The 26,618-nt window shown below is 38.4% G+C and overlaps 2 protein-coding genes across 4 annotated transcripts; one reads left to right on the forward strand and one right to left on the reverse strand.

The window, feature by feature from the left end:
* The first annotated feature begins 1,220 nt into the window (after positions 1-1,220).
* On the forward strand, positions 1,221-4,664 carry LOC104444510 (phosphatidylinositol N-acetylglucosaminyltransferase subunit P). Of its 3 annotated transcripts, XM_010058186.3 has the most exons (6): positions 1,230-1,329; positions 1,390-1,455; positions 2,448-2,682; positions 3,424-3,496; positions 3,858-3,976; positions 4,327-4,664. In XM_010058186.3, the coding sequence occupies exons 3-6, from the start codon at positions 2,469-2,471 to the stop codon at positions 4,449-4,451; spliced, it is 531 nt and encodes a 176-aa protein (XP_010056488.2). In that variant the 5' UTR covers positions 1,230-1,329; positions 1,390-1,455; positions 2,448-2,468; the 3' UTR covers positions 4,452-4,664. The 3 variants fall into 3 exon arrangements, with proteins under 3 accessions (XP_010056487.2, XP_010056488.2, XP_010056485.2); XM_010058185.3 differs by lacking the exon at positions 1,390-1,455 and having other exon boundaries at positions 1,221-1,329; XM_010058183.3 differs by lacking the exons at positions 1,230-1,329; positions 1,390-1,455 and adding an exon at positions 1,472-1,746.
* Positions 4,665-5,502: 838 nt separating this feature from the next.
* LOC104444509 (NAD-dependent malic enzyme 62 kDa isoform, mitochondrial) lies at positions 5,503-24,925 on the reverse strand. Its single transcript, XM_010058182.3, has 19 exons — positions 24,662-24,925; positions 23,849-23,945; positions 21,642-21,760; positions 18,755-18,922; positions 17,874-18,002; positions 17,017-17,077; positions 15,316-15,419; positions 15,132-15,215; positions 13,718-13,824; positions 11,880-11,991; positions 10,612-10,725; positions 10,098-10,163; positions 8,571-8,643; positions 8,391-8,477; positions 7,353-7,407; positions 7,112-7,183; positions 6,729-6,791; positions 6,493-6,607; positions 5,503-6,001 (listed from the first exon to the last, which is right to left on the reverse strand). Exons 1-19 carry the CDS (start codon positions 24,851-24,853, stop codon positions 5,927-5,929), a joined length of 1,893 nt encoding a protein of 630 aa, XP_010056484.2. The 5' UTR covers positions 24,854-24,925; the 3' UTR covers positions 5,503-5,926.
* Between the last annotated feature and the right edge of the window lie 1,693 nt (positions 24,926-26,618).

Below are 26,618 nucleotides of genomic sequence, written 5' to 3' on the forward strand. Positions count from 1 at the left end.
GGAGGGGAAAGAAGAAACGAGGGGGATTGGGAGTTGTTGGCGTTGGGGTGAGGAGGGAGAGAGAAACAACAAGCTGAGGTGACTGATGGGGGGGGGGGGGAGGTAGAGAGAAATGATGACAAGTGGGGAGGGGAGGGGAGGGAACGAGGGAAAATTCAGAGGAGTGGCGTGAGGTGGGAGAGAAAATCTAGGGAGATGATAGCACAGCAATCTGAAAAGCTCAATGCACTGTAAAAGTGAGGCGTGTTCTCAACACAACCTCCATCCCACAGTATACTGCAAGAGACGAGAGGAAAACCTCTTTGTCTTCTTTTTATTGAGAACAAACGTGGAGGCCAGGATCGGGAAGTTCTTGATGCGCTCCAAGAGAGAATCTCTCTCTCCTTCCTCTTACTAAAGTGGGTCCACTTGTCTCCTTAAATTCTATCTTGAATTCAAGAAATAGCATTGAAGCCTCTCTCTCAACTTGTCTTTCATCGTCACTCTCTCACCATCCATGGCAAAACGACAAAACTGCACATGAAAGGAAATAGGGCAAGCCGCCATTCCGATGTGCTCCTTCGGGGGTAGAGAGGAACGAGGGAGGGAAATAAATTTTGGGGAACAAGGGTTTAGGAAAAAAAAAAGGAAAATAATTTTTGGATGACAATGTTATATTTGTTAAAAAAATAAATAAATAAGCTAAAAGTAATTTTCAACAATGAAAATATTAAAAGTTAAATAATGATAAGTTTTAATTATTATAGAAGATCATAAACTTTTTTTAAATAAGTTAATTATAATTTTTTGCTAGTCATTAGTTTAATCTATAATTTTTGTTAAAGCTAGCAAATTCATTGTAAGGTCTTTTTTTATTATTTATTTATTTGTGAATTTGAATCAAATTAATTAAAAATAAAAATATTCATTTAATATATAATATATTCTAACGTGTCGGAATTTTATTTTTGAAAATGATTCAGGCGTGACGTAGAAATGTGTCGTGTCGTGTCGTATCGCGTGTCCGTGCTACTTAGTCGACGACTACATAGAGAAGAACGAGAGAGTTCAAAGTTGCGCCGAGCGCAGGTGTGAGGCCAACGGGCCGGGCTGGCCTGGGGAGGTCACGTCCCATTTCTGGCGGGCCAAATTCTGGGCCTAGTTCGGGTCAGGTCCATGGGCCTTAATGGGCCCGCTCCTCACCTTTCCCAAGTCGGAAATTTAACGGCTGTCACGTCTCGTCATCTCTCTTTCTCTCTCTCCGCGATCTGCTCCTCCACGCGACGGCGACGCTCACCGGCAGGCAGTCGCGAGGTCCGCTCGACGGCGGCGCCACCCAACCACGAGCAGGTTCCCCTTCACTCTCTCTCTCTCTCTCATCATGATGCCAGAATTCGAGCCATTTTGCAGCTCTACTGTAAGCTCGGATCGGGGAGTTCCGATCGCGAACTGGGTCATTGCCAGCGTGATTCCACGGTTCGATTCCTTAATTTCTTCGCTCCCATGTCGTCGCGACTGAAGCTTCTTGTTTTCCTACTTCTCGGGTAACCTGGGTAATCCTAGTTGATCAGCGTTTCGGCCGGAAGGCGAAGTCAGTACTGAAACTTCCCTTACTATTAGGCAAACGAGTGACCCTGAAGGAGAAAAGTGCATGTTTGCGGGTATTGTGAAAAGGGTAATTTGCGACACTAGAACAGCGACGCGTGAGTGCTGGAGTAGGCCCGTGCGAAAATTACTTCCGAAAAAGATGTCCTTTTTACGATGCGGGTAAGGCTTGAATGGAGTATCTGGACCTCGACAAGAATGCTGTTGGAGTCGATTTGTTGATAGACAGTCGAGAAATCGAGTACATTTAGTTGTTGATGCTAGCTAAAGTGTTTGGGTGGATAGTCGGTGCACCGAGGGTTAGCAGCATGGAAGATGGAGAATGTCAAAGTGGTCGGAATGTAGATTCAATTCATTTCCTAGTTCTGTTGTCATTGTGAATCTGTCTAAGGAAACGATGCGATACGCCTTTGTCTCTTTTTCCTCTGAGTTCTCCGCATTTTCCTCTCTTTTTCTTCTCTGAATTTGCTGCCTTATATACAGCTTTTGTTTTTATACTTTTCAAACATCAAAAAACTAAAACATGCTGATGGCATCAGCACTGAACCGTTGGTGGCACCCATCAAAAAGCTTTTGGTCTTCAGGACAGTTTGAAAAACATCTGCGGCTCATTTTATACTAGAATTTTGATGGCATTCAACATATGTAGCAAGGGGAAAAGGTAGAAATGCCTTTTTCAGTTCCCATTTCCTTTATTTTGCATTATCTCATGTCGAAGGATTTATAATGAGTGCTTTAAATCGAGACCAGTCTCTTTTTTTAGTGAGTTTCGGTTTCCTCATTGACAAAATTTTCCCAAGTTCACCCGATCTTATGACAGAGTTTACATCCATTTTAGCATGTTTTTATTCTTACTTGGCCAGAGTATCGGCACTCTTCGATGCATGAAGAACGAAACTCTGAAAGAAGCCATGGAAGAACCTCATTCAGTTAGCAGTCCAAGGAGAATTCTCAGTCTATCAAAGAAGAAACGAGCAAGCGTTTCCTTTTCAGATCCAGATGATAAAGCTTCTGGCTTTGGATTGTCCGGAGAACATGGTCCCAAACCTTCAGAGGTCTATGGCTTTGTAGGATCTATCACAACTGTTGTGGCTACAGGTCCTCCACTCATGCTTCACAAATATACCATGGCACTTTGGTTTTATTTTCATGTTAATCTATGAGTATGTGAATGTGATCAATTCTTTGGAACACAGAGGAGTAGGTTATTTCATGTTGCTTTTGTGCTCATTGGGGCATCCTCCACTAGTCTTAAGATTTTTGGATTTAAGGATGTCATCAATCATCATCTGGTCGATCCAGTAAATTTTCCATTTAAATACTTTTGGCTTTTAAAAGAACAGTTCTTAAGAATTCCTCAATTTGCAAACAGAGGACTCATGAATTTAACATATGGACATTTTTGCTGGATAATTTTGGTGATTCTTTTGGGTGAATACTTGCATGGAACATCAATTTGCCTATGACAGACCTGGTAGTATTATTATATAGTTTGGCTTCACACAACAACATGAAGGCAAATTTGAGAAGTGGTTGTGGCTAATCTGTTTGATAGGTTGACAAAGGTACTTATAGATGCCTGTGACATGTTTGTCAAGATTATAGGATGTGATCTAGACTGGTTTTGTAATATGGGATTGACTATTGAAATACTGAGAATTCCTTACGAAAAGTCCCAGAAAATTCCAATTCTGACTGCTAGAATTAGTACTGTAATTTTTTAGAGTGGTCTTTTCCATATTAATTTGAGACACGAGATGCCTCTCTGAATGGATTAGAAGAATTTGTTATGAGAAATTCCACCCTTACTTGGAGAGCTCCATAATTTATCTCGTGCAGTTATTTTCTTTACATGGGCATATGTTCCTGAGCATTGGCTACATGCTGTTGGGATCTATTACTATCCTAGCAGGTAAGTAAGCCAATCCTTGTGCCTAGTTTATATTTCTTGAACTTCATTGTTTCTTGAATGTGAGATGAGGTTCTCCACATGAGTTATTTGGCAAGACTGGTGTTCAGCACAATTTCAATTCCTATTTCTACGAATGCGATGAAGGTTGACCTATTTCAACCAGTAATTATGTTTGAATGTACAAATAAAGGGAAAACAGTGAGCATAGTTTTTCTTTTTAATTCAAATACATGATAGTTTGGAATATCTTTGGGTAATTTGAGCAAATCTGTGCTTGTGTTAGTGTTCTTTAACAACTTCATGTGGATGGTTCAAGTGATATGCTTTCCCCTTTAGATCTCACTGCATTGGCCCCTTGCAGATATTGGGCTCTGGCTGTGCCAACTTATATTGTCGTGACAGTTGCATTGGCTTTGGCATTTTATATTGGCCTCAACTTCCTCTCAACCCCTCCTCCAACATCCTTAAATACACTCTTTGGTAAGCCTTGCATTGTCCTTTTGGCTGTTTTTGGTTCCACCAGATGTTTCTGGACTGAAGTCGCTTCCTCTAGAGAATGCTATCAGCCTATCACTGACTCAATTAGAATTAGTAGAGACCAGAATATGTAACGGTGTATCTGGTGACTTTGTGATGTGATGATGGTATAAACATCTGGTTTTTCCTTAAACGGTTCCACCAAATCCGCACTTTGCATAGCTGAAATGTTTTCTCCTGCCTTTTAAAACTGGGTTTAAAAAGAATATGGAATGTGTTATCGATCCCTTCATAGAGTACATATGAGAAAGATCAAGCAGTGTATGCTAATGTTTTTGCTCCCGTTTTTGCAGATGAATTTACTAGAGATCCATCAATATTCGGTCCTTTGGGAGAGGGAGACGAATTGCCCATAGAACCCCTATCTGATATTCCCATCAACGAAATTAATAGACTAATGTTTGATGATGTAAATTGACTACTAGCATGACTCTGCCTAGGGTGTAATGCTGTTTGTTCATTTTGCTTGTCAGAACAGAGCAGTCAAATCAAGAGAATGGAAGATCATTGTGAACCAATGGTAGTATTATTTGGAAAGATCAAGCATATAGCTTGGGCAATATCTGACGGTTTTGTACTGCCACGAACGGCAGAGATCATCTTACCATAACGGCATATTGCATTGCTTAGACCTCGCTTGAGCCTAGTGATTTATTGATTCTTTTAGTTTATTATTGCTTGTTATCCCACCAACATTGCGATCAATGAATTCTCCTCCCACTCAATCAATGATAATATATAATCTGCTAGGTATGACAATATGCATCAAATTGCTGTTGCTCTGACCCTTGGAATCAACCTCTTCCCTTCCTTGCGTTGCGGAATGTCTCATTTTCAATGTTCGACGAGGTAACCCTTGACTTGAGATCCACGTGGAAGGCTAGAAAACTACTGGGAAAGTGATCGATAATTGATGAACTATCTAAGGCGAACTAACATGTCATGGCTAGTGAGAATTTATTTACGAAGAGGTATACAATTGTCAATTACCATTATATAACGAACTCAAAACGGCTAAATAGAATATGTCTGAAAATCACGTTACTTTTTCCCATGGAAGAATTGACAATGCGAAAGTTCTACTTGAGTCTCTAGAACTAAAAGTTAGACTACAGAATGAACATAAGCAAAAGGACTGAATATGGATACACTACCCAATTCCCTCCATGACTTTTCAAATAGCCTCGATTCGTGGTTCTCCAGTTCACTCTCTCCCTCGATCGCAGCTAGTTTATTGATGACGGTCTGACTGTTCATTAATTTCAGGCCATCGCTTCTGTCGCTGTATAACTAAGTATACAAGTAGAGAGAGCAAATGAATGACCGATTGACCTCCGCAAAGGTGGTAGGGAGGAACAGAAGTAATAAAGGGAGTGCCCGCAAATCATGTTAATCTGTGGGAGTAAAAAGTATCAGCAGCACATAAGTAATGCTTGGTTGTATGCCAAGGAGTTGGAACAAATTAAGAGGGAACGTCTCCAGTAAACGCAAGATAGCGATGGAGATGACTAGCTTGGAAAGAAGGAAGCATTCCACATACTTCTCCATCTGGACATATAATTTGTTGAAGCAGCATCAACATATCTTCTCATATTAATTTCACGTGGTCTATGCTTTAACTCACTTCTCTACAATTAAGTGCATACACAGTTACAATTTCAACGCACCAACAGGATATTATTACTATCATGGAATGGCGAGACTTGGCTGGGGGTAATCAGCCAAACAGCAAGACATTTGAATTGGTACTATTGATACTTAGCAAGGTGATCCTTAGAGTTGACCTGCCCTGCGACTCGTTCACCCCGATGCCAAAAAAAATGTACTACACACTTCACAGCATGTCGGTCATCAGCTTTGATTGTATGTCTTTATGTGTGAGAAGGATACGAATCAATTATCCTTAAAGACCAAACATGGGTAGTCTGGGCTCCACATGTTGTTCTGCACAAACTCTGCAATTTCCTCCTGCGGATAGAAAATGTTTCATTGCGTGAGAACGTAAAAATGCCCCAAAAGAAATTCAATAGTAGGCAATAACGATAAAAGCTGAAGAAGAGTGATAATATCGTTCTAGGACTGCTAAGCACTAGGGTTTTGGGACAGGAAAGGGGCACCCCAGTGCTTTCTATTTTGATCTTTCTTTTTAGCAGGAAACTACCACCAGCAAACCCTAGGTACCTTTTCTACCTCGCAAGAATCAATACCAAGTGATCTCATCTCAGGACACTTAACAGTCATTCAAACTCAAATCATCTAACTCTACATATCACACTTCTTCTAGATTCTTGCTACAAATAAAATCCATACACACAGTACATTAAATGCTTGGTAACACAAACTGTCAGCACAAGGCAAATTAGCTGCAAACACTGTAGATGAATCTTTTGACAACAGATACTCAGCAATATGAAGTATGTAAATCCATTTTCATAATAAGGTATGGAAAGAGATCATGCCTGACTGAGTTTTTTAAGTTCTCGTGCATCCATGCCACGGTATCCTTCTGCTAGATCTTCTTCTATAGCTTCCTTTAACACGGCAGTGGCGACATCTTTTGTTATATCTCTAATGCTGCATTCAGAGTCAAATAAGAAGAGACAGAAAGTGTTAATGAAGCATTCTCATAGATTCTCAACATGGAGTACTAGTTAAGCATCAAGAAGGAAGTATCCAGATAAGAAATCATGACAACCTAGATATTGATGGATATATCACCCCTCCAAGGACCTCCTCTTCAGTCATGTAAGCGGCCAAGCTGCAATTACATTGGAAACACCATAAAAAAGCAAAAGAAAAATAAAAGATCAGCTTTTCCAACATCCAAGTCATATTATTAAATATTCCTTAATTAATAAATATGAAAGAGAATTTCTTGTTTCCAAAAGAATGCACTCAGGGTGCAGAGGGTGGGGCTTCGTCCTATCTTTTCCCAAGACCATCATGACCAGACATAATGTAGCTTCTCTTAGGTCTTAAGCAAACATCCGTTGATATCTACACTAATAAGTCAATGGAAAGATGCCCTGATATATTTTTTGGCTGCTGAACCTATTATAGGGAAAGTATGGGATATACCATTCTGCAGCAGCCTGTAGCATGCCATCAGAGACAATCCTTGATCCAGAGAGAACTGTGCCAAGCCCAATGCTGCATATATGGCAAATAGATAGAGTAAGAAAACAGTGTGTCAACATAACAAATAGTAAGCCAAAAGAAGGAAGGAAAATAAAAACTGAAAAATAATATACACCATCAGAAAAATTTTCAAACCCAAGGAGTCAGAATTTCTTGAAGAGATCATGACTGAAAAGCTTACCCCGGAAAAAGATACATGTTATTTCCCTGGTTACAGTGCCCAATGTGACCATTGCCTGGGTAAACAGAAGTAATCTGAAAGATCAATTGAACAAGATTCTAATACAAACTGTAAATCCAGGTTACATATGCATCTTGCATTCTAAAAACTGAAATGAAGGAGCATTCGGAGAACTCAGGCAGCAAATTAAACTCAGGGAGTTGGCCTCATGATCCAGGAACAAACTTGTAGATATGATTAGGCACATAAGGCAAGTTTGATCCTCGCACCACCAAGTGTAGACAATTTCATGTTTAGGCCACTCACCCAACAGTCAAGTCTATGTCTGACCTGGCCCATTATTTTAATTGCAGGTATTCCAAGAACCCAAGTTTATTCAGAGTTCCACGCCATAAAGAAGACGAAGCAGCCAGAAGCAAGCAAGCAAATTGTAACATCATAGGAAAGCAAAACATAAAACAATTTGAGATTTCCCGTATATCAATTCGGCCAAAATGTGGATCACAAATGCTTGCCTTTTTAGTTTCTTCTCCCAAAACATTTCTTCCCTTTCTTTAACTATTCCCGAGAATACCTCCTTGAGTAAGAAAGTTCTAATGTGCTCAACTTTGTATATATATGAGTTGTAGCCAAATTCAAAAGTGTGAAGCATGTGGCAGAAACCCATAAGGATTCATGTCAAATTCATTGAAAACCATTAGCAGAAACTATGAATATTGCAACAGCTCATACTCAGTAAATATTATTCTACATGAAAGAATACCAGAGAAGCATGATGAAACATGTATGTCTCCGTGATGAAGCAACCCCCCCCCCAAAAAAAAAAATAAATAAATAAAAAAGAAAGAAATCCTCCTTCCAAGGAATAAAAAATGGGAACCATCTGACATTACCTAAAAGAAAAACAGGAAAAAGCTTCTATCCATAAAACATGGTGCGAATTAGAGGCAGGTCTGTGGAAAATTTGATGTAGAGAAAGCATGAAATAGAGTGCTAGAAGTAAATATAAATGATAAATCAGTATCATTTAGTACCCACCGAGATCTACATCTTTGAAGGGACTTCCACTTGCAAATATAACATTCTCCCCAATGATAGAGAATGCTTCTTCAGGAGTACACTCGGCTAAGAGAAAGAGAGAGGAATTAAAGTCTTGAAAAGCAATGGTGGCACAACTTTATCATGCAAGAGAATATGGAAACACAGAAAAATCCATACCATTTTTGGTAGGGTTTGACATAGCAAAAACAGCTGGTCTTGTGGATGTTGACCCTTTCATAGCCTCTAATACCTGATGAAAGGTCAATGCATCATGACATTGATGTCATTTAAAATATAAAGCAATTCAATATCTTAACTCCTGTAATAGAATTCTTTGAAAAATAGGCAGTTGCCTAACAGCAGCTTGACAACATTAAAATTGCTGAGTGACCTTCTTTTATAGACAAATGATTTTCCTCATATTTTTGCACCACATACAATGGTGCAACACAATAGCAGTATGGTTCCTCCACCATAGAGGGCCATGGGTTAAAACCATGTCAACAAGCAAACTCCAGTGAAAGGAAAGATTGTGTAAACCAAATATGTCCAAGGACAGTGTTTTCTAGTGATCGCTGTGAGGAGAACGATCCGACATTCCCTCAATAAAAAATAAAATAAAATAAAATAAAGTGCGGGGACAACAGTGTTGATGGTACTGATTCAACAAGATATCAAACTTCACACGCAAACTGATTTTTTGTTTTGATTATATCCATGTGAACTTGTAGACGAGATACTTTGGTCATATATCCAGAATAGACTTAAAAGCCAGAAAGAAGCAACGTGTATCAGGCCAATTTCCACTCCTGAAAGATAACCAATGTTTTGGATAGTTGATTTGAATCTTGTATAAGAAATAAAGGTCAGCCTTAAAATGCTGATAAACTGAATCTAAGAGACTGTCCATTCAAATTCTAGAGTGGTCAAATGAACCTTTTAGGTACTGAGAAATCATATGATGCACTAATTTATTTTTCATCTTCAACTAAAATGCTACAGACAGCTCCAGCATCACAAGAAAGACCGTGCATCTGGTTAGATGTACTTTTACAAGTTCACCCATGTGAAAGACATCCTGACTTCTTTATACACGGTCCATCAAGAAGACTACAATCTTCTTGGCCATTCTCTTTGAAAAATGAAGAAGACAACTTGATACAGCCAAATTTATCTGATAGAAGTGTTAGAAACTCAGTCAACAATCTCTAATTTTGTTGAATATTATATCCCAACATTGTACCAACAGAAGCAGAATTTAGCATGAGCAGCAGGTTAATCAAGTCATTGATGGTATAAATTTTTACGTGACCTTTTTAGCTCAAAGTATCATCATTTTCTTTTAATTAATAAAGTTCTAGCCTACCGATTCTAGAGAGTATTTTCATCTGCTGGAAGAGAAAAACCCACATGTTTGCAATGGCAGGCCTAGAATTTTAGGTCCAGGGATTGTATTTGAAATTTTCACACAATAAGAAAAACAGATACACAAACTAAACTTCAAGGGAACACCCAGTGACTATGAGGTATGGGCCCACCATAATTGCACCCCACCACCTTGCAGTCAGCCAGTGCATGTTTGTAAAAACTAACAGCTTCTTCATTGGTTTAAAAGTTTTTATCTTAGGATGTTCTAGTCGAACTGCCCTAGGTACCAAACACATAAACTTAGGAAACTAATCTATAAGGCAAAAAGTTACATACCTCTTTCGAGAAAAGGCCCCCAACTGCAGATAATCCAAGTAGCACATCGGGCTTGACTTCTCGCACCTGGCAAGATCATGAGAAGAACAGTCGCCATAATCAAAGTCAATTGTCCGAAGATAGATATTTTCATGAAGGGAAAATCCCTATGTATGAAAATCAGATTTGCAATCTTTATGATGAAAATCTTCAGCAATGTTAAAGGACAACGTTGACATAGAACTTTGGCAGGAAGTAGGAAATCTCCAACAGGAAAGCAGAATTGGCCCTAAAAGATACAACAAGGGTGGTCATGCTCAATACCCTCCATTGCTCAATCGCAATCATTTTCCAGGCATGTTGAAGCTAGGAAGAAGTACCAGAACAAAAGGATATTTTCAACAAATGATAAAGGACAAAGGACGAACTTTTGAATGGAGAAAAATCTGACATCATTGTGAGGATATAAATAGCAGATAAACTCAACACAGCCTATCATGCTTGTTGCACAATTATACAGAGTAATGATACAAACCACTTCTACAAGGGATGCGCCTTCCTTCAAACCTTGACGATGAGCTTCTTTAACCTTTCTTGCAAATGGCCGAGCCTCTGGATCAATATCATCACGATCCTCCGTGATTAGACCCTACATGCACATAGAAGAGAAAAGTCATAAATGTATCTTACCCTGAAATGTGGAATGAGAAAGTCAAATCGAAGAAAAAGATGCATTAACTAATAATGCTATAACAACTACCACAGAAGCAGTCATTCTGCCATGACTAATTCATGGATATAAAAAGACTACAAAAACCAGAAGTAAAGAGACCAAAAGTTGAGAAAGTAAATACACAACAGAAAAATTCTTAGATCAGCAAAGATATGTCTAGTCAGATTAAATAGGTCAACATTTCTCCGGTTAGAAAATTAAGCAGGCATTCTTCAGTCTTGTTATCTAGAGCAAGAACATCCGTGTGAGCTTACACTTCACAACTTTATGATGTATACTAAAAAAGAAGCCATGGACAAGAGAAGGGGGAACTTAGCAGGGCCAGTTTCCAGGCACAGCAAAAAGCCTAGACACTTTATAAGTAAACTGAAAATTTTGATCCATATTGTTAATACTAAATGATGTGAGTACATGCTTCACTTTCAACGTTCACATACCAGGTTAGAAAATGGTGAGAAAGCTCCTTAAATTTCTCAATTTACAAGGTACCATCAGCAATAACATGTACTTCACAATTCAGTCTACAATGCAACTAAATTTTAAGACAACACCTTAAGAGGTTTCGTAGCCATTAGGGTAAATAGATTCCATTCTCCATGATCAAATGCTCCTATGATGAATGGACAACAGGATTAAACTAAGCGCATATAAAGCACATATGCATGGCATTGATGCCTAATACAGTCCATTTCTCAGAGGCTATTCTTTTGATCTTGCAACAGGATCTTGATAAGGATAAATGCAATGCACACACCTATTTATCCCTTTTCACAGTTTCTTGCAATTTGATCTTCACTAAACCAAAAGATTTTTCTACAGAAAGTGTAAATAACTATAAAAAATTTATTTCTCCCCACATAATAGAATGACTATCGCAGAAGTAATCTATCATATGCTAAATAGTGCGCAGACTCTGCCAAACGAGACCCGTCAAACTATCATTTACTTGTTGCCGTAGAATTCTAGGCCCCTTTTTTTCATTTGTCAATTTCTACATCAAGAAATGCAACTGTAGCCTTGTCCAGAACTATCAAACTCCAAAAATTACAAAAATAAATGCCACTGCTAACCTTGGCATCAACCACCCAAAATTGACTACTTGCACTGGCAAAAGCAGTTTCAGTATTTCCCAACATCCTTGCCATGGTTTTTCTAGCAGCATTAAGAACACCTATTCCAGCGCTGCACCAGCATGAAGATTTGATAACTTGTGTTAAACATGCAGCAAATGAGTCCTTTTTAATAATCCATATATGTATATATCTTGAAGAAGCGTTTGTATTCACATTGAGCAATGATCTGCCCACAATGACCATGAATACAAAAAGATAACTGCCTAAAAAGGGTTTGCAGCTAAATGAGTGCAAAAGATTTTATGTCACCAGAAAGGTTGGCAAATTATTTAGCTCTTGAAAAAGAATCATGTCCAGAATGTAACTAAAATGTTCAACATAGTACCTATGCAAAAGGAAAATAGTACCAGAATCCTACAATTTAACACTCTCCTTAAGCTTTTCTTTAATGGGATAAGTGCATTTGATGTCCAAAAACTTACATGTGAAGTGCAATGAATTGCTAAAACTTTCAAATAATTTATTACTAATTTGAAAGAGGGTGAGGGGTTGCATAACAGCGGCAGCCATCCAGACACTGGCATAGGTCCATTGGAAGAACATGGCTCTGGGCTCAGCAGCAGTTTATCATTGCTCAACCCCTCTACCTGTCCGTCTGTTTTCTCCCTTCCTCTTTCTCTCAAAGCTTTTCAATTAGGAACTTTCAAAATATTGAAATGCCAGTGAGACTAATTCCAAGAGAACATGGATTTCCCATCTCTCTCTCTCTCTCTCTCTCTCTCTCTCTCTCTCTCTCTCTCTCTACACTAATTACAGTTATCTGAAAAACGTCATCTTTTTTTCTGTCAAATCTGTTATTAGCCAGTCCTGGGAATGGGTTACCAAAGGATTTTCTGGGTGCATACTTAACGTTTAAGATACTCAAGAAGTAAAAGACATCAGCAAAATAGATTCACAAGAGTAGTGAACCCCTTCAATAGAAGAGAATATGAGGAGATGATTCAAGTGAAATCTGGTCCTTTTTCTTAGCTTTTCACCTGAAAGAGAGAGCAATAAGACTCCCAATTTTACAAACTTGATAACAAAAGAGCATTGAATACTAAAACAAGAAACATGTCCTCAAAACTAGACCACAGCATAGTGAAAATAAAAAAAAAAATTCACATCAGGTTTTTTGGTCATCTAAAAACTAATGGACCAAATGGAGATACTTGATTCCACAATTTATGCAAGCTTTAGGACTTAATGCACTTGGGGAATCAGTTTTAGGACTTATGATGCACCTGTCCCTTTCTTAAATTCGATTGTATATCCCAGGGTTGCTGAGTGCTTTGAAAGCCATTCATTGGAAGTCCATATACTAACGTAAGCTTGTAAATTGGCTGCTGGCCCCAGTAATTATAGCCACTTCACCATTAATACACTAGAAAACTCGCTTCTGCACAAAGCTACAGAAGTTACTAGCCCCTACTGGATTTTCCAAGCGTCAAGACGAAGGTAAGTTTTTTTCATCAAAAAGGTGATGGAAAAGAAAACTTCAGAATTTTAGCAGTTTGCAGAATGGCGATATAAACTGCCACTGAAATACACAGGACAATGTCAACAAGAGCCCTCATGGCACTTACAGAGCAACATTTCATGAACCACGAAAATGTATTCCAAATGCCTTAGTTTCTTGTTATTCAAGACATTACTGAACTTATGAGTGATACTTTGAAAAAGAAAATTATGAGTGAATGCTCAACAGAACCCAAATATATACTGTTGCATCCAAGGTCAGACAGACCTTATGAGTGAATGCTATTTACAAAACTCAGAAAAGGGGTGAGACTGACCTTCCAGCACCAGCAACAACAATTTTCATTTTTGGAAAGTCAATCATTGGCTTTCCTTGAGCTCTAACTGCTCCTAAAAGACCAGCAAGTGCAACTCCTGCTGTTCCCTGCCATTACATTTTTCTTGAGACTATAAGCAAGGGTGGAAGTGGGTCCCAACAGCAAAGCAGAACAAATGCCCAGGTACAAGAATCAATGCATATTTTCTCTAACTTTGTATAGGAGCAGGTTGCAAATGTGAATCACAATAATTGGGAATAGGTACAAAGAAAATGTCAAATAGAAATTCATTGAGTCTACATTTTACTGTACTTGAACTGAACCTATTGGCCTGTCAACCGAAGTTTTTCATAGGACAAAGTACTGGTGCTTTTCTTAAGGTTTTACCTAACTGAGCTTGTTTCTCATGACAGAGGTCATATTTCCTTATTTCCTTTCTCTAAGCACTACCTTAAAACCCACAGACATCACCTGACCTGCAACTCCATTTCAATAATATCTTGCAACCGTTTAATGCTTCAAAGTGAAATTTTCTCTGGAAAACAGAGCTCGTCAAATTTAATCCAGGGACGAACTTACTGGAGTCTAATAGACTATGCAATCAATCGCAACCTTTTGTGTAGTGTAAGAATTAGTATCTCGATTCCCAGAAACAAATCATTATAAAGATTAGCATCTCATTCACAGAACCAAATCATTCTTAACTGAAACATCGGCCTTTCTTGTGGTTAACTCATTGGCTTAAAGCATGTGACCAATATGATAAGTTACACTCTTTGACCTGCTTGATATCAGTGCATGAACTTCCCAAGCTTTCTTGAGTCCCTTCCTCTTTAAACTCGCGCTTCACAAAATTATGAGAACCAGTATCTCTTTCTCAAAAATAAGACTGTCCCATACAGACCAGAAAATGCATTGTGCAACAAAACTTGATAGAGTGGGAGCACTGCCAAAGTACAAAAACTTTTTAATTGTTAAGTACCGTATATTTCACGAGAAGGAAGGGAAAGATCAGGAAAAATGATCAGAAACTATTCCCCAACTCCAAAATTGTGCCATCTTTAGATAGACATCGAATTTGTGCTCTCTAAATCCTTCTGGAAGCTCCTCACCAATCGGTGGTATAAAGGATAATTAATTAAAATTCAACTGAAGTAAAAAGTCTCCACCAAGCACAAGGAATAGTAAAAAGAGGAACCAGAGTAAATGCTTGTCCGCACAAGCTTTTGCAGACCATGCACAAGCTTGAATCAGCCTCCACATTGCCCAGCGCTATTTTAATTTGGAGTTTGTGATATAATGAGCACATATATTAACAGAAATGGATTGCAATCCAATATTCAATATCCATTTTGAAATATGGAGCAAGGTGATGTGAGCACCACGACTATACAGATAAGGAGTGGTGAATTACCTGGACATCATCGTTGAACATTCTGTAGGAGTTTCGGTAGCGCTGCAATAACTTGAAAGCCCACTTGCTTTGAAAATCTTCAAACTACATGGAGAGTTATTTCTTCAGAAAGAAATTATAATGAGGCTGTTTCTTTCACTAGCTATAATATGTTTGGATAAGTACGGATAAGTACAGATAGTACCTGCACAACCACATTGGGCCAGCGAGTAAACACTGCTTCCATAAATTCATCAATTACCGCGATATATTCATCACCATCAAGACGATGCTGTTGGAGTCCCAAGTCTATTTTGATAAAACAAAAGTGTCCACGTTGGTTCTTCACATGAAAACTGAACCAAATGTACATGTACTTGAATACAGAAGCAGAAATCCAAAATGGGGTGACAAATAGCATTTGACACAAAAACAATTGAAGATAATATTAAATAAGACGAAGTGGCTATACACCATGTGACCATGCATATGGACAGACTTGGAAACCTCATACAAAATGCATACAAGTTTTTTTCTTGGCCAATTAAATGTATCAATTTGCTCAACTTGTTTTTAGCAAGCTTCAGAATTTGTAACACAAAAAAAAAAACAAAAAAAAAAAAAACAAAACAAAAAAAACAAAACAAAAAAAACAAAACAAAACAAAACAAAAAAAAAACAAAAAAAAAAAAAACAAAAAGTACAAAAAAAAAAAAATTAGAAATCAAATTCTAGTAAGCTTCAAAAAGAAAAGAGCGCATAGTTTCAGAAAAAATGCACCTTCAGCCAGAGCTTCAGCAACAACCATTACAATACATGGAGCCTCCTAGATAGGTCAATATTGACTATCATGCATAATTTCCTGAAAACTATCTTCTTAGCAAAAACCATGACCATAGCTCATAAAAATGCATTGCATGATTTAATGCTTTTGGAGGAATTAAGTGTCCAAGTACAGTTAATAATTAAAATTCAAGGCTGAAATGCAAGGGTCTTCGATTTTTTTTTCTTTTTCCTTTTGTGGTCAGAGAAATTGGATGCCTTTGGGACTCACGTTGTAACATGCATTCTATATGCACCTTATAGCAAAGACTGAGATGGTCTCTTTGCTCCTAATTTTTTGTACAAGGGACTTCCCCTCGAAAGCTGTTTTGGGTAGGGGCAAAACCCACCTCAGTACCCTTTATTTATAGAATTTTGTTTAACCTTGAAAAGTTTAAAAATAAAAATAAAAAAAGAAGGCAGCTTAGAGAAAATTTGCTGCAAGAACTTATTTTCATCGTCTCATATCTACTTGCTTCATCCTGATATATGTTGTCATTCTTCAAAAGTGCAACCACAGCAGTAAAATAAATATTAACTCAGAAACTAAAAGCAGCATATCTTACCAAAAGATTAAACAAGCCAATGTCAGCTTTTCTCTCAAATTACTAGGAAAACAAGTCTGAATCATAGTTACCCAAGAAAATAGATGCTGCAGACAAATTATGCTCACTCGCTGTCTCAACAACAGCATTAGAATTCACATGGGAGCTCTCTTCATCTCAACAGTAAAAAGTGAGTTTGCTCAATCTAAAATCTTTTATTACATTGAATGCTTATCTAGCAAAGGAGCCTCACGCCACTTATTTATCTACATGAAATATGATAGGGACACAACCGCGCATGCAATCGATCTCCCACACTAACAAAGCATGACAATAAAACATGAAAGCATAATCAAACTCAAGGAATGACAAGACAGTGAATAATTTAGGATTAGTCTAGTGGAGCAGCTGTATATTCTCGTTTGGAAAGAGATAAGATTTTTGTTTAGCACTTGCAACATCTTGCAGTGTGAATTAATAATATTTTAATTTATCAATGATATTCTGTAAAGATCCAGTGAAGTGACAACAGAACTTACAGATTGAATCTTCAAGAAGCTTTTCATTATTAGTTCCAACATCAATCATTACAGGAAGTACCTGCAGTCAGAAAAGAATGTCTTCAAGCATGGAATTTCCACCAAGTTTATCATGTAAAGCAGTCAGTTAAAATGTTAACTGAGAATGACAAGGTGATGAAAAGTAAATCTTGAAAACTACATTAGAGTAAAAAGATGGCGATTTGAGACTCATCAGCAACTGAGCAAGTACTAGCATATATTATCAGAAGTACTACTTTAACAACAAGAATTATGATTAGTATAACAAGATGGATACGAGAATTGAGAAGAATTTATGCCAACAGGATTATCAAGCTCTCCAAATGAATGCCATGACTTTGACTGGAGTCATCAATTTTTGATTCCTTGAAAGAATACCTAAATTAACTCATACATCTCACATTCTAAGAGAGAACATTTGCATCACACTAACAAGAGGGTCATTAATCTTTTCTCAAGAAAAATCAGAGTTAAGAGAGATTCTCTAAGGATGAACATTGGATCTCGAAGATCCAATGCTCTGCAGAAAGGACCTTTTTAGCACTTGTAGTAGTGATATTACCCTATTCAACCTGATAAAATCAAGAGTCTCAAAAACCTAACAATGATATTTTGAAGGACGACCCAATATTATGCTCCACAAAGGACCTGAAGCAGTGATATTTCCCTATTTAACCTCATAAAAACCAAGAGTCTCAAAAGCCTAACCAGAATATTTTTTTAAGGATGAAAAGTCTTTCCAAATTCCAGATTTTTCTCTTTGGTTAGGTGAATAGTGCTAATTTATTGTCAGACATAATATTTTTTATCTTGGCATGGAAGCAATATGCACGTACCCTTTGAGGGTTTATTCCAGCAGCAGCAACATACAGATCTAGCTTCCCTATTGCAATTCCAATTCCCTGAACTCCAAGATCTCCAAGACCCAATATTCTGCTCCCATCGGTGACAACAATCATGTCAACCTGCATAAAGGACCTTTTTAGCACTCACACTGGTGACGTTACCCCTATTTGACCTGATAAGAGACAAGCGGCTTAAAAAACTAACATGAAAGAAAACTAAATACTGATCTATGCCACCAAATTACAGCATGAAGGGAGGGGAAAAAAAGGCTTTATGTACATCTGAGATTCATTTTTAACTTCATTCTTCGATTCTTGATCACAAGAAAAACCGACAAAGGTCAACAAATTTTGCAAAAACATCCTAGAAGTGATACAGGGATTGATCAAGTGGAGGTCCAGCTCTAATACCAATGCAGCTACTCACTCGAATCCATGTGGACCTACAAATAAGAGAAGGAAATACCATGTGGTAGTGGGACCTGGGGTGTCCTAATAAAATTTCTATCTTCTCATGATTATTTCTCAGTCCCAAGGTCTCTTCTATACAGCTTATGAAGAGGAAGAGAGAGAGAAGAGAAAGAAAAGAGAGGGGGGGGGACAGAGCACATGTGTAAAAAATACATTCAGGAAAAGTATAGTAGATCATATTATAACTTTAATAAACCTACTTGTGCAGATTACTCCATGATAGAGTAAATTCCATATGGCAACAGCAAGAGAACCATAAAACGAATAGGGCAAAGAAAAGGTGACACTCTTCAAAGAGATGGGCTGAGACATGACTATGAGCAACTGATCGCAAGGCACATTGACTTATAAAATTGAATAACAAGAATATTCAGAGAGAATGATTAGAAAATGCCACAGACCTGCTCAGCTGGCCAGTTATACACCATCGACATCATTTCACCACGATCCGCAGCACTGAAGTACATTCCCCTTGGTCGTCTAAACAAGCCACCATAATTTTGGCACACAAGACCAACAGTGGGTGTATACACGATAGGTGCATATTCCTTAATATTTGCAATTAAAACCTGTTTGAAGGGTATGTTGCAAGATCATCAGTCTAAGTGCAGCTTCACATGAGCATCTTCACCCATGATAAGTGACAAAATAGCTTGAATGGAGTATTTCATAAGAGAATGATATAATTTAAAGTACTAGACCAAGTTAGACCAGGACCATTATACTGGATGCTCTAATCCAAAGCAGTGAGATGCATAGAAAACTTATTTGCGGTGGAGTACCTTGACAAGAAGTCAAGAAACTGTGCTAACGACACCAGGCCTTTTCATGAAGGCATAGAAATCAACTATAAAGAGGGTGCTCGTTTGAAACTCTTGTTTGACAGAAGAGATCAATTAACACCAGTTGTCAATTCATTGAATGTTCTTAACCCCAGAATTAATTTAAGATCCAGTTAAGCCATGAATGGACGCCAAACATACACAATCGCATTAATTTGCCATACTTGCAATGATCTGTACAGTGGAGCTTGTCCCTACTATCAGTTCCAGCTCTTCAAGCAGAAAGGAAAGAACAATGTGCATCAACTAATTACAGAAAGTTCCAGTAAAAATTTTCAGCAGCTTTATACACAATTAAAACCAGGTTTTCCATGCTCCACATCAATTACCTCAGTCGTTTTTTCCGCAGTAGGGTGTAGGAAATCTCCAATCTATTTATTGGTATGCCATTGCAAAGCACAATCTCATTTTCAACAATGCAGGACAATCATTAATTACAATGATTCAAACAATGCCAAAGAGCCAGGTCATGAGAGATGCTACCTTTTGAACACCCTACGTGATTAAATGTGTTATTGTCTAAGTGCTATAATACTGCACAATTTCCTCCATTTGATTTCAGTAAATCAATAACTTCCAATGGGTTTCAGATCTAAAAAACTCAAATCTTATCGAACCGTTTGTCACGCTCAAGGTCAACAGAATGAATGGAGGGGACAAAAGGAAAGTAGCTTAATACATGTAAGAAGTGATAGAAAGTGCACAGTTGAAAGTGCCGAACACAGTCTTAGATAAATGGAAAGAGCCCTAAGCTTTTAAAGGAATAAGATAGACCTTGAACTGAGAACCTGATATTCTCAGCACTGTAATGTGATAGCAGATATATGGTCCATAAAAATAAAAAATAAATAAAATAAAATTCATATCATTACCTAAATACATACTCTGAAAATCTTTATGGAGTCCATCTATATGGTGCAAGAGAATACTTGCTACCACCAGTATATTACTAAAAAAGGCAAAACTGACTAATTTAAAGATTCAACTGGCTAAATCAGCAGATAATGATATTTTGGCCAACAACATGCAAGTGAATACATTTGTCTTCACACCACCATATGAAGAATGTATCATCTTAGATATTGTTGTCTACATGGACACCATTTCCAAACAGAACAAATTGGTCACAGTGCTCAACTTGATTGATCCCTTAAGGCTTAGACAAAGAGTATCAACAATTTCCTGGAACATAGACAATGCTTACACAATGATAAGAGAGAATTTTCTCATGAATGGATGTTAGCCAGCATTTTGATGACTACCTGAATGCTTAAATTATCTTTGCTCAATGGTGGGAAGAAAGACCACAAACAAGGTATATCTAGAAACAGTCTCTAGCATTATAACCAAAATCTATTACACATTCAACTGTAGCAAATAGATCATTTCAACCATTAACAGGCCAAATTCCAGATAGAAACCTTATCCAGATGATAGATCCATAAGCCATGTTACTAGATGCGAAAACCAAGTTGAAGACGTGGACAAAGACTTAAAAGCTAAAGGCATGTCTGGATAGATAGCTTTTTACTTTTAGCTTTTTGCTTAATCTAAATCTTGCGACACACACAATTAAACTTTTCTAATCCTAAACACTTCAAACTTTCATAATATAAAGTATTGACACGTACATTTCACATATATCATTTTCATAATTTTTCTGATTTTGGATAGTATTTTATATGTTGCCAGGAAAGAAATATAACAATGTTCACCTACGACAAGTACTATTGCTAATTTGCTTTTCATTAGCAAAGTCCATGGAAGGGAAATTTGGCAGAAAGTTACAGTTCTAATCAAGAAAAATGAATTTGGCCAAATGTTGAATCAAGAATAATGAAGGCTCACTTTAATACCTTGGTCACTTGAGCACTGCACCATAATCTCAATAATGTATGATTCAGGTTGGATGCAATACCTTGGACAATGCCATGATAAAGACTACCAATATCTATGGTTAAATAACTCTTTTTGGAGGCTAAAGAGCGCCAATCAAGTTATACTCTACATACCAGATGGGCCTTCAATCTAACAGGGTCAAGATCCAAAGTGAGACAAAAAGGCTTAAGCTCAGTGATCTATAAGGAACAGCTTAGTTCGTGCTTAAGATTTCACAATGTCTTTTCAGATCCTTATTGTACAAACCCAGTAACATAAAAGCACTAAACTTCATCACAGTGACCTCTCCAATAATTAATGTACAATGACCCAGTAACTCCACAATACAAAGTCATGATCAGATTTGACTTTCCTTCCCACACAATGCCTGGCATAGTTGGCTATTCCACCTTCATCTACCACTAACCATCTAAACATTTAGTGAAATAGCAGGTGCAATATCTACTAGGCAGGAAGAAGGCAAAATTATGTCATATTAAACTTCAATTGCTAGTAAAATATGCAACATCAACACAAGTGCACATAGACAATCCAGTTATTAAATCACCTTATAGTACATTGTCTCATTTCTGTCGTGCAGTCTGTTAAGAATGCGCCATTTTGCCAGAGCATTTGGATCTGACGGTCCATCTCTTGCTTGCTCTTCAAGCCTCTTCAAATCGGCCACTGTTGACATACAGTTCTCAGTTAATGTGGCACTATAATATAAGCAAACCAATGTGCTGGAAAAATGTAACATCCAGTTACAGTTAGGAACTTAAGCTATATGTTAGGTGGTTTACATGGTTATTCATCCATCTTATCAACCCAGCTACATTAATGGGGATGCCAAACTAATGAAGAGCCTCTCCAATACCCAACTCCCATTTTCCATAACTCAAGCTATGGAATTTTCACCAAGATACTGGACTTGTAAGGTAGGATTATTACATAGCACTTAGAACGTCCAAGGAGTTCAAGTTTATGTTCACCACTTTTAATAACAGGAAATGAATGAATAGCCATCTCAATGTACCGCCATGGAATACAAGCAATGTTGTCAAACAATGTATCAGAGAATTTAATCCACCCAACAACCAATTTCTAAAGATAGCAGACATTTTCTAGCTTTGCAATCTCTATGACACTGCAAATGTCTCTTAGACAAGCCCACAAGCAAAGTAAAATATACATAGCCATCATGCCTGAAACCCAAGCTGTACAGCCAAAATATTTTGCCACTTTTGTGCCATCCACATTTCAAACCGTTGAACTCTCATCATTCCACTCAAACAATTCTCTATGCTTGAAGCGCTGGTAGAACCAACTTGAGAATATACAGTCTGGATTTCGGGGGAAGAGTAATCCAGTCAGAAATATTAATATTACGGAGAAAAATCATCAGCGCACATTCAAGATTATAATCAATGCTCAGATATGGCTGATTTTCATTATCCTCCAATCAATAATATCTTCATTTTTAAGTAGTCAATAAAGTTTCCTTTCTCGAGAATTCAATAAGAACATGTAATGCAACTGCTTTCCACAAGGAGATTCCAGTATTAACAAAATTAATAGTTATTAAAGCAAACTTCATGTCTTTCATGAAGTCAAAAGGCCAAGAACTCAGTGCTGAAGTGGAACTCTTGTGCTTTAATAGTGGATAGTGAATGAAGTAAAATCTAAAAAAATGTTCCCGAAAACTCTTCATTTCGTTTTCTCAGACAAACAGGTAATCTTCCCATGTGGATATTTTATCCACAACAGGAGCTGCTTGGAGAAAATAGCCTTAGTAAATCTTTTGTGAAGTCAGCAAACCAAGAACACAGTGTTGAAGTGGACTTCTTGTGCTTTTATAGTGGATGGCGAATGAAGCAGAATCTAAAAGGATGTGCACAAAAGCTCTTTTATTAGAGTTTCTCAGACAAATAGGTGATTCCAAATAAGTTCCACGAAACAGCTGCTAGGAGCAAACAGCCTTGTTGGGAAGCTATATGCATTGTTTCACATATAGAGGTGCCTAGCCACTCCATTCCTTAAGCATCGCCTTCATGTACATGCAATGTAATATAACACCCATCTAAAGTGAACATCTTAAGCTTCCATATAGACGGTTACTTTGCCTTTGAGGATCATTACACCTGAGAAGATTCCTCAATTGCATAAGCATTAATAACCCTGAACTCTGGAGGTGAGCAGCAAGCTTTTTACATGATCCATTTGTAGTATAACAGATTTTGAGATCAGATAAATAAGCCCTATCTTAAAATGTAGGAAAAACCACAAGAAACTACAGATTGATTGTATATTCCCCTAGAGAACAGATTACTTCGATCCTAGTAGCATCGGAAGCTAAAATTAACCACAATCCCAACTAATTGCACTAACAACAAGGAGAAGCATTCAGTAAGGTGCTCGAAATCATAATCAAGTAGAATATGTTCCAATAGCCTTGTTATACTTTTGTATCATGTACATTCTACAGATAATCTTGATAAAACTGACAGGAAGCTAATATGTAATGTAGCTTTCATTAGGTCAGATACAACAGTGCCCATCAGGCATAATTCATTAGATCATCAGATTCTACTGAAGATGGCCTTCTCATTTAACTTGCATAATTTAGTGTGAAAAACCCATCAGAAAACTTAAATATCAAAGTAACTTGAGAAATGAAAATATGGTTCTACAAGAATAGGTACAGCGACAAATGTTTACAAAACTATATGAGTCAAAGCAGTTTTCTGAAAGGGAAGCCTAAGTGAAAGAACATACTAAAGCGATCAATTTGCTGCTCGGAAGACATGACATTGGGAGGGAGAAGACCCCGAAGATCAAGACGGTCTCGTTCTGTCATAGAGAATGCTGTTCCCTAGAAATGCAAAAGGGGTCAGTCACATACACATCGAAATACCAACTCTAATAACTGAATCAACCTAAGATCCTAAATGACAAAAATTTAATCCTTCCAAAGATTTATTATCTACAAACAGAAAATTTGCGTAATTGCCACTCCAGCCGACCATCTGATCAACAGTGCCACAGTATATCGGTGTGTCGGTTTACTCAAAAACAGAAAACGACTAGAACTTTTAACCCTTGGACGGTAAACCTTAAAATCGTAAGAGAATGAAATCCTCATCCAAATGAAAATTCGAGTTACCACAGCTCCCTCCCAGACCATCCAGCTAACAAATCCGTGTTCAGTTGCTGAATTCCAGCAGTCGCCCACACCATGCTCCTTCCCAATGGAAAAAGAGATCCAACCTCACTAGAAAACCTTACACGATCCTAAAACCAACCAAACGAAGGAAAAAAAAAAGGCCATGAGAAAGGGCCAAAAACGAAGTGATCGGCCGAACATTCCTTCACGAACGAGGACAGTAGCCGGAGCAACTTCGGCGAAAACAAACGGACAGAACATTAAGACGCCGCCCACACTACATTCCGAGGCGACACCGAGCTCCCTCCACACAATCCGCCTTCGCTACCGACGACTCCCCCCCGGCGCGACCGTCTCGGGCCGCAGGCGCTCTCAGGCACCGGAAGCCGAACGAACGAACTCAACTCGACGAGGAGATTGATTACCTTGTTGAACCAGGGATCGTGGAGGATGTCGAGGCTGCGCTTGTGCACCATGGTGGGGCGGTGCCCCTCGGTCGTGGTGAAGCATCGCCTGGCGGCCGGCGGCTGCAGCGGCGGCGGCGGCGGAGGAGGGGGCGTGGCGGGCCGGCGGCGGAGCAGCAGCAGCCGCCCGATCTGGCCCGACGGGTTCGGCATCGCGCGGGGCCGAGAGAAGAGACGGGGAGAGATCGGGAGCGATCGGGAGGGGATCGGGAGAGATCGAGAGAGTTCAGCTCAGCAGGAGAGAAGGAGTGAAGTGGGGACGGAGCGAGAAGGAAAGGTCGTCCGTGATTGGTGGTGGCCTGGCGTGGTGGGTCCCCCTTTGCTTTTCCTTCGGGGTCAAAGTCAGACTTTTCGGGGGCGGTGGATAAACCGGTGGTGTGTGCTTGCGTGGTCCCAGTGGGGAAATTCGGGAGGGGATATTTGCTGCTCCTTTTGACGTTGCATCTCTTTCCCACTTTTTTCACTCGGGAGCGGGGGGGCATGTTCCCGTGCGGGCCGGACCCGACCTGTCTCGATCGGATCGGATCGGGCTGGGATCGTCGACCATTTGTGATTACACATCAGGATGGTTCAATTCAATAGAACCAGTGTGTGCATGCACAAAAAGAAAAAAGTGACAAATTTTAAGATATTAACCTTTAGTACCACTAGATGAGATAGTGTATAGCTCAAGTTTCACTAACTTTTTTGAAGAAATAATTTTAAAAAGTATATGGAATCGATCCGATCTAATCAATCTATAAATATTTTGCTCATGGAAGTTTGTGAGGTTGATATATATATATATATATATATTTGCAAAATATTATTGATTTAGGTATATTTTATGGTTGCAAAATACTCAAACGTGAGAATGATTGTAACTCTACGATATGTAATTTATTAGTTAGTTTTATGCAACTAACTTTTTCATGAAACAGATACTGTTACTCGAATCGAATCACGCAAAACTCTTGGGCTCTTTATTATTTTTCATTGAATTCTTTAGTAATCTGATTTCTCATGTTTGACTTCAATAGTAAGATTCATTATCTTTCGCATTTTTTTGTGGTAAGATCTAACAAAAGGAGTATGTATTAAAAAAAAAAGAAAAAAAGACCTGCATTGAATTCGTGCGCATGGGTTTTTGGCCAATGGGTCGTTCATCCGGTCATTAAATGGCTTTTAATCCATCAGAAATTAAGAAGTGAGAAAAATTTCAAAAAACTCTTGAAGTGGAGCATTTTTCTCAAAGTACCTCTTGATTGGTGTATGTCTCAAAGTCGCCCATGAAATTTTTTTTTTTTCAAAAATACGATTACTATTGATTTACTTAAAGTTGCCCGTGAAATTGACCACGTGAAATTTCAGCTCAATTAGACACTTAACCATAATTTTTCCATCTCAATTTTCTTTCGTTCTTTATGTCTTCTTGTTTGTTTCTTGCAAACTCCATTAATAGAGGTGCTAGAGCTCAAATCGGATTCACACAATCTTGGTGTGGAGTCGCGCGACCCCCGATCATGACCCGAAATTTGAGGTTGCAGTTGGGTCTATAGAGTTTTGAGGATGGTTGAATGAAGATGGTGACCGTTAAAAATGCCTTCTTGAAGATTGAAAAGTTGGAACAAGAAATAAGGGTCTCAGACGAGTTCACAGGAGATTTTTTTTTTACAACTGCAAACCATTGCAAAGGGGTTGCTGCAGGTCGTGGTGCGGCGTTGAAGGTCTCAGTGGCGATGGGCGAGGCCCCGTGAAGTTGTGGTGGAGAGAGGCCATGTAAAGAAGATTATGAACATCGATGAGGAGAAGCGTGAGCTTGATAATCAATTCAGGTCCCAATGTGTGAAAAAGTTCAACTCAAAAGCCTAAACTAATAGGTATTATGAACATCGATGAGGAGAAGCATGAGCTTGACAATCAATCTAGGTCTCAATAT

This window comes from Eucalyptus grandis, chromosome 3, assembly GCF_016545825.1.
Source record: "Eucalyptus grandis isolate ANBG69807.140 chromosome 3, ASM1654582v1, whole genome shotgun sequence".
Taxonomy (NCBI): Eukaryota; Viridiplantae; Streptophyta; class Magnoliopsida; order Myrtales; family Myrtaceae; genus Eucalyptus; species Eucalyptus grandis.